Below are 14,751 nucleotides of genomic sequence, written 5' to 3'. Positions count from 1 at the left end.
AAAATTTTTTTTTTTTTTTTTTTTTTTAAATGGACAGTTGCTCCACTGAAAGTTAAATGCTTCCTTACTAGGAAAAAAATAATATATATATTTATATATATATGATTTGTATACCGTGATATCAATATACACTGAAAGTACTGCAAGGATATATTATTCATTTACAGTAAAACTAACAATCCACGGTTAAATTTATAGTTTATAAATATGCTGTCTATATTATATGTGGTATAAAAATATTTGACATTTTGTGGGCACTAGGTCAAAATAAGGTTTTCTTTTTTTAAGGGACTAGAAATCATTCAGGTATATGCATATTACCCTTGTCAATCACGTGAAAATCGTACTGACCTGGTACAAAACGGAATCCTACCATGCTGGCAAAACGAAGAAGGTAATGTAGAGCATGATACTCACTGCATGACGAGGCTAATTAGAAGAAAAAAAAAGAATTTACAGCAGCCCAGTTCTAGCAGTACTTTAAATAAGGAGATCGTGATTTAAAGTGACACGGGCAGGAAGAAAGGATGCAGAAGAGATGGGAAAAGCTAAACAGGAGAAAAAAAGTAAACTTTTAAAATATACCCAACAAAAATAATTGAAATTCCAGAAGCAGGGAGAGAGCTCTAAATGCTCTTGTTTGGTAAATGCATTAAGGAAAAACAGAGGCGTATTCATTTAAAGAAGTATGTGATTATTTTTCTGGATTCACTGCTACGATTGCTGTATTCCTGTAGAAAACAAAGCCCTTTGTGTAAGGTTAAGATCTGTCCTGACTGCGTTTTCAAGTTTAACTTTAGTTGCTGGCCCTCCGTAGTTAACATAGAGGTTTATTTGGCTACTTCCAAGTATCTATGGTATGCTGCTCTGAGACGGACTTCTTTATCATTAATTACTTTAAACATTTTTGGTATTGACAAACCCCACATCTCGCCTCGCTGGACAAGTAACACATCCCGGTCCTTCCGTTTCCTTATGTGCTCAGTCACTTCACTGGATTAAGGCATGTTTTTGTGTTCCATTTGCAAAAATAAAAACTTTTTGTACAAATGTCTGGGTTCTTTTATACAAAAATTTTTTTCTTCTTATGGCACAAGCAGCAGTTGCTGTTTAAGAAAATATATAAATATCCTTTTTCTTCTGTACAAATATCTTCAGTATTCCTCCACCCCATTTAATAACATTTAACTGTACACTGTCCTACCTCATCCTTCACCGAGAGCTCCCTCCCCCCTCCCCAGTAAAACGTTTTGTATTTACACTTCCATGACGGAGGCAGATAACGGGGCGGGGGGGCTACCCCTCATGAGGAGTCCGTGCAGGGGGACGGCGGCGGCGGGTAGAGGTGGTGCGAGTAGCTCCGCTCCGTGTAGGGGGACGGCGGGCAGCTCTCGTAGTTCTCCTCCGCCGACAGGTACTGGCTGCGGGGAGTGGGCGGCGGGGGGACGGGCTCCGAATCGTAGTTCAAGTCACTGGTGTAGCCCTTGGCCGTGGCTGCCGTGACCCTTCGGCTGGGGGCATAGTCACTGTCACAGACATCCGTGCTGCAGGGTGTCGTGGGAGGTGCAAAATGCCGGTAGCTGTAAGGCCTGTAGCTGCGGTGGTGGGGGGAGATTTATGGGGAAAGAGAATATGGAAAAAAAATGTGTGTTTTGGGTGACGGGTGACCGAGCCAGCGGCGGGTAAGCCAAGGTGGAAAGAGCAGGTCAACCCCTCTGCAGAAAACAGGCAGCACCGTGCTCTTCTCTCTCTCAGGCTGTGAACTCGCTAATTCCCCTGCAGAAGGGCCACCTTTGCACTACAGTGTCAGTCAAATCGTAACAACTAGTGAAAGGGATGGCAATTATTAATTATCTACGGAAAATAGGCTCCCTCAGGACTTAACTTGAGCTAGAGAAGAAGTTGCTCCTAAGACAGTGGGGCAGGAAGGGCATGGGGAGAGGGAAGAATAGCTGTGTTGCAATTATATGGAGAAAATAATTCTGTTTCCATTATGCAATTTATGAATACTAACTTCCAAGCCCAGACAGGGAGACTGAAAATGGCCTGGCACATTCAGAGCAGTCAGGAGAATTCCTCACCAGAGCAGTAACCGGGATGGAATTCCCAAAGGCTGCTACTACAAAACATCTTTTAAAATGAGCCCAAGGTATTTTAAAGAAAAACAAACTAGAAAGGGAGGTGCTTGGTAGCTACAACTACCAGCATCACAGTCAGTTGTTGGGGGCGGGTGGGGACGCAGCTCCTCTATATTCAAGTCAGAACGTTAGGAAAGATGGGAAGATCAGAAGCAGCAAAGCCAGGGTTTATTCTTGGGTGGGGGAGCGTTTGGAAACATTCAACCCCGTGCTACATCCCTAATACCATTTATAATACTAAAAGTCACATCAGCTAACCAGCGATCAGCATGATTCATGCTCGTGCCAAACTTCAGGTTTCTCTCATTAGAAAATTACTCATCATTTTAAAAGATTTTTTTTTTTTTTTATATGGCTGCAAGGGATCATTATAAACATCTGGTCTGACCTTCTGCACAACAGAGGCCATATTTTCTGCTAATGGAGAAGAGATGTCTTTTCAGCCCCAGAGACCTCATTATCCAAAAGCCCCCAAAGGCTCTGTGTTAGGGAGGCATTTTTTTTCAGCAGACAAATACAGCACTCTCTTCTCATTGACCAGATCTACTAGTGATTTGGGAGGGGAACCTTTACACCCTGGGGTACTAGGTGTCTCTCTCTATTTTTGGTAACTAGTTATAAAATGGTAATGAACTCCAGCATCTTACAGGGAAGGTAAGAAAGATACGTTCAAGTAAACAGAGATAAAGCTTTCATGCCCATAAATACTAGTCAGAGAAAATAAGCAAAATGTTAGCAACCTTCTTCAGATATTAACCCTTGATATGTCAACCTAGAACTGCTGAACTCTATTTAGGCCCTAATATTAGTGCTACTTCTGACCTACTATCCAACTTTCCTCCGCATGGTCTTTGCCTATCATTTCTGACAATTACATAACAAATTATTTACGACAGAAGCCTAAAAAAAAGGGCAGCGTTCACTCCAGGGTAAGTATTTTTGGCTCAAAGTTATCATGGTACCAGGTTTCTTTTGGCATTTAGCTGATTTTGTGATGAGTGTTGGCATTCCTCCTAAAGCAATATACCTGAGAGGTGCACCACTAGCCCACTTACTGTAGGATTTACTTCAACAGTGTTGCATGTACACGCATGCTCAGTGACACGATAGATGTGAACCCATCCAAGCACCTGTTTTAGTGCTTGCACAATTAGGGCCTTTGATTGCAATTCTTACGGAGCAGAGGCTCTCTTTATTATGCATTTTCTCCACTAACTGCTTTGATCCTGACAGAAGCTACTGTAATAGTAATTACCTGTAGGATCTATGAGTGGATGGGCTGTTTGAAGAATAACCAAATTCCATGGTATAATGTGAACGTTCAGTAGCTGGTGATGGTGGTGGGTTCAAGATCTAAGGGGAAAAAAAAAGAGAAAAAAGCCACAGTTAAAAAAAGCCATGAAGGAGACTCAAGAAAACATCACTTTATAAATGTTCTTTCTAGTACTGTTTAACAGGAACCTTAAGCTAAGAACTGCATGCACAGCCCCTCCCAACAAACAGGATTTTTCTTCTGTTTATTCCCCAATTCTTTAACAGACACCGGGAATGCCACCTGTTACCATTTGCACAGAAGCTATTACTAAGTTCTTCTCAGAAAACACCAACTGCCGTTGCTGTTCTGACATACCCAGTGCCAAAAAGAAAAGTTGAAGCGAGCTGTTCAATACTAGATTGTCACCAGGGAGACCACCGCCCTAGGCAAACTGGCAGATGTCTGCTCCCGCTAGCTGCAGTCCCCAGGTGATTATGCTCTTTATAATATTTGCAGCGTGCTGTCCAAGGCAAGCATTTCTTCCCTATACAGGCATGCTTTTACTGCACAAAGAGTTTTTCGATTAATTTAAAGATCTAATGTGATAGGTTGGTTTGTGGAACTGACAACAGGTGAAGATTTCAGCCTGCACGGGCTGAGCACGTAGCTGTTTATTACTCATTAGGGGCTTGGTGGACCTCATAGAAATATCTAAAACAACCACTAGTGATGCTAGAAGAAAAGATACAGGGAGCCCTCTAGGGCTGGTACCAACTTTTATATAGTATCTAGTCCAGCACACCACCCATTTGTGACTAGAAGAATGCTACAGAGTCGTAAGACACTTATTTACTTGTCACTTGCAAGGCACATGACACAAAATGTCATTTTAATTCTTTGTAAGGTCTATACAGACTCAACCATAGTTTTACTTCCAGAGGCACATGGCAGAGTATAATGAAAGGAGATCACTCTGCCAGAGCTGCTCAACATTTAGAGGCATTTTTTTTTAATCTCCCTTGACATTCAATTTAACATCTTTTTCTGGCACTGAGCTCTCTCACAACTTTTTAGAATTAACAGAAAATTCCTATACTGCTTTAGAAAAAGACACATCTCCTCTCCCTCCCCCCTTTCAGTATCACTCCATATTCAAACAAGTTTAGTAGGCTAGAAATTTCAAACAGAACATTCATCTGTCAATTGATTATCCTTGGAAAGACACTGGCCACTTCCCTGAAAATTATTAAAGGTCTGCGAATAACAGAATGACTTACTGGAGGAAAGTAAGTGCCTTTGGTACTTGAAGAACTACTGGAGGAGGCTCCAGTGACATGGGCCCTGTCATAGGGTGGCCCACTGCTCCCTCCCATGATGCTGAGGGAGCTGATCACCGATTTACCTCGAGACATCCCTGAAGAACAAAGATCTATGTCAACATTCAATTCTTTGAAGAAAACGGAGAAAAGAAAGCTTATAAAAATAATCTAGAGGATAACAGCAGTATAAACACAACTCCTAAAATCAAAATTAATCATCTTGGTATTAAGAGCAAATCCAGCACTCCTTGATGGACAACTGGAGTGAAGACTGTCAGGGAATAAACATTTTTTTGTTTCAGTACTCAACTGCAGGACTTGGCACTGGGCTATACTAGAGCTGTGTGAAGAGAAACACATTTCTTTCACTTGAATGGCTGGAAAAGACTTGAGAGAACCGGCATTCAGGCACTATTTCTATGCCTCAGAATAAAACATGAAACCGACACTGACCACCTCAACTGAGCAACTGAAATTTGTGCAAGAGAAGAGAGGGTTTGTGTTCTTTCATTTCCACACTGTTAAGTGAGCTTTTGCTACTGGACTGAAGCACGCTGGCAGGGTGTCCAAGCAGGAACCGGGGAGGTATGCCACTGTGCTTGAAATAGTGGTGAAAATTCTGCTCAAAGACTCTTTTTATGAAAGCAGGTTATTACAGAAAGCAAAGAAATTTGGTGTATTATTTTAACCCTCTAACAGCCTCACAGAACCTCTGTGTTCTGACTGGAACCTGCTGGATCCAAAGCCACAAGTTGCAGTATGTATTATAGAAAAAACAGAACACAGACAAAACCAGAAGCAAGGTACATAAATGAAGTGCAACACTGTGGTTAAGTCTTAACTTTTTAAACAGCAGCAGCATCACGTTCTTGGATTGGTGTTGGAAACTTCATCATCAGACAAAATAAGCTGAGACCATCTTTATTGCTGGTCATTACAGACTTTGCAAAAGTTTCACAAGTGTACAAATCCGGTCTACAAATCTAACAGGAATAATTACATCACGTTTAAAGTCCCCTGAATGTAACACTTATCCTGTACTGTCATGACACCTTGCTGATGCTATGATAGTCCAAAAAGAGGCAGGTCTAGTAGCAAAAGAGGAGAACTCCCACGGCTCTAAGTTTGAGCTTAAGGTTCTAAGCATCTCAGTGCAGGTAAACCAGCAGATCATTATTACAAAGAAAGATTGTGACAAGCCTTGACAGTCCTGGCTTCCAACAGTTTCTAGGAATTATGCATCTGGCATGGACATCTCCTGTGCAAACACACACAAGTATCCTCAGCTACAACTATGTGGTGCCAAAGAGCAGGACAAGGATCACACCATTTACTCACCAGGAAGAGATCCTGACAAAGAGCTTGGGTGAGGCACATAACCAAGAGGTACAGAGGCTGGTCCGTGCACCACGTAATCATTGGTCATTGTTTCCCCATCTCCCTTCATGCGTGGGCACAGCACCCTCTGGCAGATGAAGTACATTGCTCCAACCACAAAAACTGTAAGGATCACGCCAATGATGGAGCCTATTGTGTTGTTGGGCTGTGGCGCAGGCTCCTCCGTTGTGTCTAAAAGGAAAAAGGAAAATCAGACCGTGTAAATTAATCCGACAGCTTCATGTACCAACATCAGTTTTTCCTGACATCTTTCCACACAGGAAAAAAAATAAAAGCCTCCTCTTCTGTAGGCAGACAACAGCTTTCAAATTAATACACGGGAGGAACAAACAGGCACTGGGACAGGTCTGTTTAAAGACTCTGAGTGTCGATAAAGGCTACGTGTGCACAAGATGGCCTCACCCATGCAGAGAGGCTTCCGAGTCACAAATGTCAGGAAACGACAGCACACACACGTGCAGGGGGGCTGAAGGACCAGGTCCTGCCTTTGCTGCAATGCTAACAGGCAGGGCTACCCTCTGGACTTGATGAACAAGACCTGCAGCCACGACTCCAGACGGCACGGTGCTGGGGACTCCAGTTATGCTTTGTCTTGTCATTAAAGACGATGACAACGAGTTTTCATGTTGCGACTCATCACGTAAGCACCCAGGTTAGCGCTCAACGTAACAGATCAGCACTCCCTCTTCTTAGCTGTGTTAACATTCACTTATGCTGAACAGTAGAGGTGCTGCACCAATGATGAATTCTGGGTTTGCTGCTATTTATTAAACTACCTAACCTACTCCACATCTGACCTACACCGTCAGTTACAGATATAGCTGAGCATCAGCTTTAGAGGTGCCACCCTTATGAGGAATCTGTATCTGAAATGATTATTCAACAGTCAAAATGAGTGGCTTTCCCTACAATACCAATTCTAAGCAATGACATTTCTGGGAATAACTGACAACCCCCTGCCTGTGCTTCATGAATTTGACAAGAAAAGCAGACTTTAAAGTATTTTCCTGTTCTAGTCAGTGTTTTACATCTTATCCATTACTGAAAGTCTTTTCTTCAACACATTTTCTTCTCCCTGAACACCAGCCCCACACTTTAACCAGCTTGTCACAGTCTACAGAGATAAGTAAACAGACTTCTGATCATACTGAAGAGGGACAGTGACAACTGCAGTCGTACTCTGGGTGGGCTAATTTTCCATCCTCTATTACAAAACCAGAAAATATATGAGCCGTAATAAAGATAACTGTACACGTCTGTGATAATGCCACTAATAACTTGGTAGCATGGCAGAACATCTCCTCTTACTCCTTAAGATCAAGGGTCCAACTGTGGCTTTGCATTTTCAAGTTATGCATGTGTCAACCGTGATATACGGATCTCTAACGCAAGAAGAGATGTCCCTATTTGCAATTTCTTTTAAAGCACCAACGCTGAATATGAACTTTCAAGTTGGAATTTTAAAGTCAGTGGTTTTCTTGCAGAGCCCTGGAGATTTCAAGGTAGGGGATATCACATGTTACAAATCATAAATCAAGCTCAGAATTACATCTTTTCAAGATACAAAGGAAATTTTAGAAGGTTTACTCTATAAACAGAGTGCTCCTCTGATTCTAAAAGCACCTGCTATTAATTCTCAGGATGAGAAAACCATGAAGCAGAGCAGTTATATATAAAAGCCTCAGGCTGCTAGAATGGTATTTTTTTTAAACACTGGACCAACTCAGCATACTAACAGATTATAGTAAAACAAACTCTTTTATTTCTTTTAAAAGTTTAAAAAGGTAAGTGGAAAAATTACTAGTCTGCTCTGCCTCAGAGACTACTCATTCAGAGTACTGGTTATTTTTGCTATTCCTATTCCACCACATCGTGCATTGACTGCATGATGGTAGTTACGAGCAGGAGCATTCATTTTGGGAACAATTAATTCAGTTTGATTGGCAGAATAAACTCAGAGAAGGTAAGAAACAAATTTCAGATGCTGCAATCAAGTCTCTAGTCTCAGGTATTACACTTACAGCATCCTTGCTCATCTGAGCTGTCACTGCAGTCCAGGTTGTGATCACATTTCTTGCTTTTCCCAATGCACTGCCCACTGGCACAGCGGAACTGGTCGGTTAAACAAAGCACTGGAAAGAGAAACCCCGCACATACAGCAAGAATCAGTATCAAAGACTTTAAAATGATTAAGAAAACAAGACACCAAAGCATACAACAAGGAGTATCTTAGGATAGTTTAGACAGCTGCTAGCTTCATTTGTTGAAGTAGCCAGTGTCACACAAAGTCCCTCATGGCATCTGTGCAGAAAAAGTGTTTCAGTGTTCTGTTGAGGATATTGCACAGTGGGTAGCTGGTCCTTACTGCCTCTTTATAACAAGGACACTACAAAATAAAGTTATCTTGACTAAAATAACTCAGAAGCAGAAGGCCACTGAGAGCACAGGCACTTGTCCTAGGCCACACTTATTGCAAAATTACTATAAGAAGCCCCAACTCTAAGAACTTACTGCAATATAAGAGAGACAAATTAAGTTATTAAAAATAAATCTGCCAAACCTTGATGAAAAAATTGTTTAAGAAAGGTAAATGTGGTTTCTCAATGCCCTTGTGTTCTTCCTGTAAACCAGAAAACTCCTTGATCATGGGACAACATATTTCACTTGGCATTATGTTTTTAAACTGAAATGAAAGACAGAAGATAAAACTGGAGCTTTGCCAGTACACTGAAAAAATAAACTACCGCTCTGGGAAAAAAGGTGCTGCAGGCAAGGTGCTGGCTGCTGTTGTTTATACGTATTTTTGCCTCCTGTTTCTCATAAATCCAGAAATTCTTTCTGACTTCAGTTGAATTAAGAAGCTAAACGAAAGGCTTTTCTGGTCTGTAATCAACTTGAGTCCTCTGAACAACAGGGCCACTTTGAAGGTGATGAACTGGATGGCAAGTGGGAAGCTAACTTTAACAATGTATTTTCAGATGTCAGCATCTCATCTGGCTAACAATCACCTTTCATCACACAGGAATTTCTGCATCGGTCTGTATGTTTTTGTTTGAGCTGGAGCACATCTTTTGGAAAGAAGTTCTGCTGATTCAAAGACCCTTAGACGGTCTCTTCAAAGAAGGAAAATGTATTAAAAGGATATAGAGAAGAGGAATCCTTTCAAGCTTACAAGCTGTCCCTACAACTCTCTATTATAGTGGGGAAAGGAAGGGCGAGTTTACTCAAGTTTTGCTTTGTATTGTGGTGGGGTAGTTCAGATTCCACCAGCATAACCCGTCCTTTCCAAAATTAAAATAACTTAATTCTCATTGTGTTGGCAATAGCACTTCCCTCTGTAATGATGGCTCAAATACTCTCTTTTGCTGTGCTCTATAGGAAGTTGAGCTCTCCAGAAATCCTGTCTGTCTCTTACTCCTACTTACTCAGAAAAGCTTAACTTCATTTTGTTCAGGTATTATAAAATAAACAATCCCAAGACCTTTACTTGCTACAAGGTACACAAAAAACTATGATAAGGATTTGCTCCGCTTTGTAATTCACTCCCAGTCACCAGGTCCTTATAGCTTAAAAACATACCACATTTAATAGTACTTTTCACAAACAGAGCTTAAACCACCATGCAGGGGATCGGTGTTATTTCCATTTCACAGGTGGATAAACAAAAGTATGGAGTTGTGAAATAATTTCCCATTTTACAGACCAGTTTAAAAACTAGCAAAATGTCAGAATGCTCCAAATCCTCGTCAGGAGTAACTCTGGTATTTATCAGTGTCCCCACGACAGCTGTTTTCATCACACTTTGAAAGATCCTCTCTACCTTCGCAGTTCTTCTCATCCGAGTTGTCCTGGCAATTTGCTTCACTGTTGCACCGGAGGGCACTGTCTATGCACTGTCCACTTTCACACTGGAACTGGGTGTCTGAGCACACCGGGCAGTTCTTTTCATCACTGTGATCTTCACATTCAGTAAAACCATCGCAGCGCCAGGCCACCGGGATGCAGTCAATCTCACCTGTGAAACAGGTGAACTGCTGAGGGGAGCATGTTGGTGGTTCTTTAAAAATCAAGCAAACAAACAAAAATTAAAAATCCAGGTGAACAAACAGTAGATCAGGACAGGTAAGGATAAGAAGATCTCAGCTGGTTTGATTTATCGAGCAGCTGCTAAATGTGCCATGACATAAGGTAACTCCCACCTCCGCTCTGCAAGTCATTTGTGCAGATCTTGAGCCCCATGTGACTGAGGCAGCCTCACATCCATGGAGGCTCATTAGACAAAGAACAAGAGAAACAGAGAAACATGCACACTCAAAACAATTATTTTCTTCCCTTCCTACTTCAGCCTTACACCCTTCTCTTAACAGGTCTTCAAAAGTCTTCATTTAAAGTCAACACGCTTTTCTACTCCCCCTTTCCTGCAACACCACTGTATACACAACCGATGGCTCACTTTTTAATGCTCAACAGTCGCTGTATAGAAACTGTTAGAAGGACGTAATGCGCTGCAGATGGATGCACTGTGACTCAATGTCTAGTTATGTGCCCTCGACAGCTCTGCTCAGTCAAAATTCTCTTAAAACAACAAAAAACTGCTCCATATAGTCAAGTCCTGCTATCTCAACACAGCTGTTAGCTGTTATTTAACATTTACTACAGTAACTGTTAATCTCATGCAGTAAGTGTGGATTTTTTCCCCCCCTTTTTTTAATCCTCCCTTTTCTCCCCCCCTGCTTTTGGCCTGGTATTAAACTTGGTCTGAGAAAATATCTGGATTATGTTAGCTCTTGTTCCATTGTGAGACCACACGTCGCCTTGATGGCGAGAAGATTGCATAATAAATCCATTCAGTACGGTGGCACAAAGAGACCCAAGCACCAAAGTGCCTCTCCTCTCCCCCATTTCATCCCCACCCTTGGAGGCATCAGGGTGTGGGCTACAGTGGCCGTATCACCACAGAGGAGGCAACTTGCCCTTCTGGGACTGCAGTTCAGAAAGGCAGGCACAGGGTGAGTTTGAGGAGGACAGCAGAGAAGAATAAAATGGCACAGGCATGGTGTAATGATGCCAGAACATGAGGCTCTACCACCATTTGAAAATGGAGAACATACAGTGATAGAAAAAAAGTAATAAATATCATATAATTAAAAAAAAATCAAGTTGAAATCATTCAGTGGTCTTAAGTGGAAAGGCTAAACAGAAAGCCTTATTCACAGAATCATCTCGGTTGAAAAACACCTTGAAAATCCTGCAGTCCCACCATGACCCTCCCCCTGACCGTTCCCAACTCCCCCAGATCCCTCAGCGCTGGCTCAGCCCGACTCTTCAACCCCTCCAGGGATCCCGGGGACTCCCCCCTGCCCTGGGCAGCCCATTCCAACGCCCAACAGCCCCTTCTGCACAGAAATCCTTCCTCAGAGCCAGCCTGACCCTGCCCTGGGCAGCTTGAGGCCATTCCCTCGGGGCCTGGCGCTGGCTCCTTGGCTCCAGAGACTCATCCCCCCTCTCTGCCCCCTCCTGGCAGGGAGTTGCAGAGGGCCAGGAGGTCTCCCCTCAGCCTCCTCTTCTCCAGACTGAACCCCCCCAGTTCCCCCAGCCGCTCCCCAGCAGACCTGTGCTCCAGACCCTGCCCCAGCTCCGTTGCCCTTCTCTGGCCACGCTCGAGTCATTCAATGGCCTTTTTGGGGTGAGGGGCCCAAAACTGAACCCACTCATCGAGGGGCAGCCTCACAAGAGAATTTTTCAACAGCCAACTAGTGAATTTTCCCCTTTTTCTTACTAATCCCTCAGTACTTGCAGATTCAGCTGGGAGGGAGGCAAAGAGGTAAGTGTGTAAAAGCGTGTAACAGCATCTGGTGCACTGTCACACTCTTTCAGCTCAGAAGCCACCTCTAAAGATGGAGACACCCTCCTCCCCCAACCCAGAAGCCAGGAGCTCAGTGACACGGAGCACGGGGAGGACTTACCTCCGCAGGACAGCTCATCCTGCAGCAGAACGAGGTGGACGGGGCAAGAGCAGCGCGTGGTGCCGTCACCCTTCACGATGCAAATGTGTGAGCAGCCACCATTATCCTGAGAACAAGGATGCTGTCCTGGGATTTAAAAAAAATAAGAAAGACAGGTACTGACAAGAAATCCCCAACACATTTTCGACCATTCAGTGATTTTTTTGGTGCACAGGAACTTCTTTCATTACTTCCTTCCCCCTGGGGAGAGCACTACTAAAAACAACTCTGAGAGAGTTGTATTTTGTTGTGTGCATTTTCTCCCCTTTACACACATCAATTATTATCATGCACATCGATCGCTGTCCGTGATCTGAAACAGTGTGAGAATCATGCCACGGTGCCTAAGCATTCAAAGAATTTTGCTTCTTGTGCAGGGTGGTATTAGTTCTGCAGCACAAACAGTAGCCTTAGTAATACAAAAAGATTCCATACTTCATTTTCTCTATCAAAGACCATTAAAAAAGTAAACTTTTCTAATTTATGAATTCTGAAGCTTCCATACCGTCTCTGAAACTCAAATTAACATGCTCTAGATAAATATGTCTCTTCATTTTAATGTTTAATAAGGACAACATACTTCTCTCGGAACTCCTGACAGATTTACTGAGATTAATAGCAAATAAAACTAGTAGTAGTCTGCACTGATGCTTTAATTAAACATCCCCAGACATTTTTCTACATATTTCTCCAAGGCATGCACCACAGCCTATTAACCAGGTTTATTTCCTCCACTGCTTTAACCATCTCTCTCCCATCGTTTCAAGCACACATGTGGAGGGAAAGGCTGTATCCTGGTAATCAGAAAACTTTCAGAAGTGCAGCCACGTTCAACACAAATTGTTATTTAATACACACTTCCTTTGTGCAAGGCAACGTTGCTCTTCCGTCACTTACTTTCGATCTGAATTGCCACCAATAAAAATTGTTCATTTTGCCTTCAAGGCAGGCAGCCCACTGAAACATTTCCTGCTGGTAAAAGGCCCGGAGAGCTGCGCTTGTCTCAACGGAATAAACACCTAGGAGCAACTCAGAGTGTGTTGCAGCCATCATCGTCTACTAGGGATAACGGGATGTTTCCACTGTGCCTACAGCCACCCAAATGCCAGGTGCCTCTACGGGACTACCAATAAAGTTGTCATCACCAACACAACCTGATGTTGGGTTTGTGATAGATTTCCAGTCCACTGCCAACCGCCCGGAGGAAACAAATTTAATCGCACCCTGGCGAGGTGCAGACACAAAACCATACCAACTTCTGGCCCCTTCCTTCAATCTGCACCGATGTCGATCAGCGACAAGGCAAAACAGGCTCATCTCTCTGCGGCCACTCCTCGCCTCGAGCCCCGCAGGCACCGTTTGCACTTGCAGACAGGGATTGCACTTACTGTATTCCTGAACGTTGAGCTCTTTCACAGCATGGATGTCGCTGAGTTGTGCAATACGAGCTTGGACCTTTGTACGTCCTTCTCGACCAGTCATATCAATCTTTTCAATCATCTGCTGTTGCCTGTCAATCCAATACAGCCAGTTTTCAAAGACAGTTAGTCCCACGGGCTGCAAGATATTAGAGTCTTCCAAAATGATCCGGTTAGCACCTGTAGAAGGGAAAGAGCGGTTCAGTATTTCAGCTGATTCTAGCTGAGCTATTACAAACATTTTCTACACTACTCACACCACTGTTTTCCAGTACTTTCCCACTACCAGCTAAAACCACAAGAAATCCTGGGTCCTCTGATGCAAGACTGATGCACTTTGCAGACAGATGATCAGATTTTTTTTCTACTTTCATCAAGACGACAGTTTTTGTGCTTCAAATACATTTAGTTTATTTAAGAAGCATCTGGAATTGGGGGCTCAGCTCTCATGAGCATATCCAGTCTTTTATCGATACGATGGGAACTGGTAATTCTTTTCATTCTTCTATCCTTTTTTTGAGAGATTAACTGCTTTGTCTTGGCATACAACAGGGAATAAAATGATGGATTATTAGCTTGAGTTAACTAACACGAGATAAAATTCAAGAAGACAAAGTAGTTAGTACTTTTTCACATGAATTATGAGATTAAGGTAAACACTTGACTTCTGACTTCCTCATATTCTTTTGTTTCATCTACATTATCTTCACTAAGGTTTTCATGCTAAACTGGGACTGCTCCTTTCTTTCTAGTGAAGCCTTACTTTCCTCAGTCCCTTTAGCAATCATCGGTAGCAGTCAAGAGGCTTTAGCCCTACACCTCTGAAGACTATCTGTGGATTTTTTTGCTAGATTACCTGGCATTAAATGTAGACAAGAGCAACAGCCACACTTCCTGGTTAACACTCCACATAAACAGCAGACAGCCCGCAGCTGTTTTAAACATATCCTTAAAGCCTGTCCAAAGACAGTGAAGACTTTGTAACCCATACACAGATGGAAAATATGTTATTCTAAAGCGGAGCTCAAGTGAGGTTTAACCCATGCTTCATTTATTGTACATAATGTGTCATTAACACTCAAATATTCAGTGAGCTTTATCAGATTCTGAGAATAAGATTACTCACAAACATAAGGAATCTGCTTCCATTTTGAAATGCTGAAACAATATCACACAGCCTAAAATTAGGCCACAGCTTGAAAATTTACATATAAATCC

The 14,751-nt window shown here is 42.6% G+C and overlaps 1 protein-coding gene across 2 annotated transcripts in view; it reads right to left on the bottom strand.

The window, feature by feature from the left end:
- Window positions 1–35: 35 nt before the first annotated feature.
- The window catches only part of LRP6 (LDL receptor related protein 6), a 106,664-nt gene continuing 91,948 nt past the window's right edge, over window positions 36–14,751 (bottom strand). For both annotated transcript variants that reach the window (XM_026867898.1, XM_026867897.1), the window contains 8 exons: window positions 13,504–13,713; window positions 12,077–12,202; window positions 9,931–10,167; window positions 8,132–8,242; window positions 6,051–6,281; window positions 4,671–4,807; window positions 3,394–3,491; window positions 36–1,595 (listed from right to left, as the gene is read on the bottom strand). In XM_026867898.1, the coding sequence (XP_026723699.1) occupies window positions 1,304–1,595; window positions 3,394–3,491; window positions 4,671–4,807; window positions 6,051–6,281; window positions 8,132–8,242; window positions 9,931–10,167; window positions 12,077–12,202; window positions 13,504–13,713 (1,442 nt within the window). In that variant the 3' untranslated portion in view covers window positions 36–1,303. The remainder of the gene's footprint in view (window positions 1,596–3,393; window positions 3,492–4,670; window positions 4,808–6,050; window positions 6,282–8,131; window positions 8,243–9,930; window positions 10,168–12,076; window positions 12,203–13,503; window positions 13,714–14,751) is intronic.

Source organism: Athene cunicularia (assembly GCF_003259725.1).
Source record: "Athene cunicularia isolate RWA chromosome 1 unlocalized genomic scaffold, athCun1 chr1_part2, whole genome shotgun sequence".
NCBI classification, from domain to species: domain Eukaryota; kingdom Metazoa; phylum Chordata; class Aves; order Strigiformes; family Strigidae; genus Athene; species Athene cunicularia.
The sequence above is the reverse complement of the archived record's forward strand: the minus strand, read 5'-3'. Positions and strand labels throughout refer to the sequence as shown.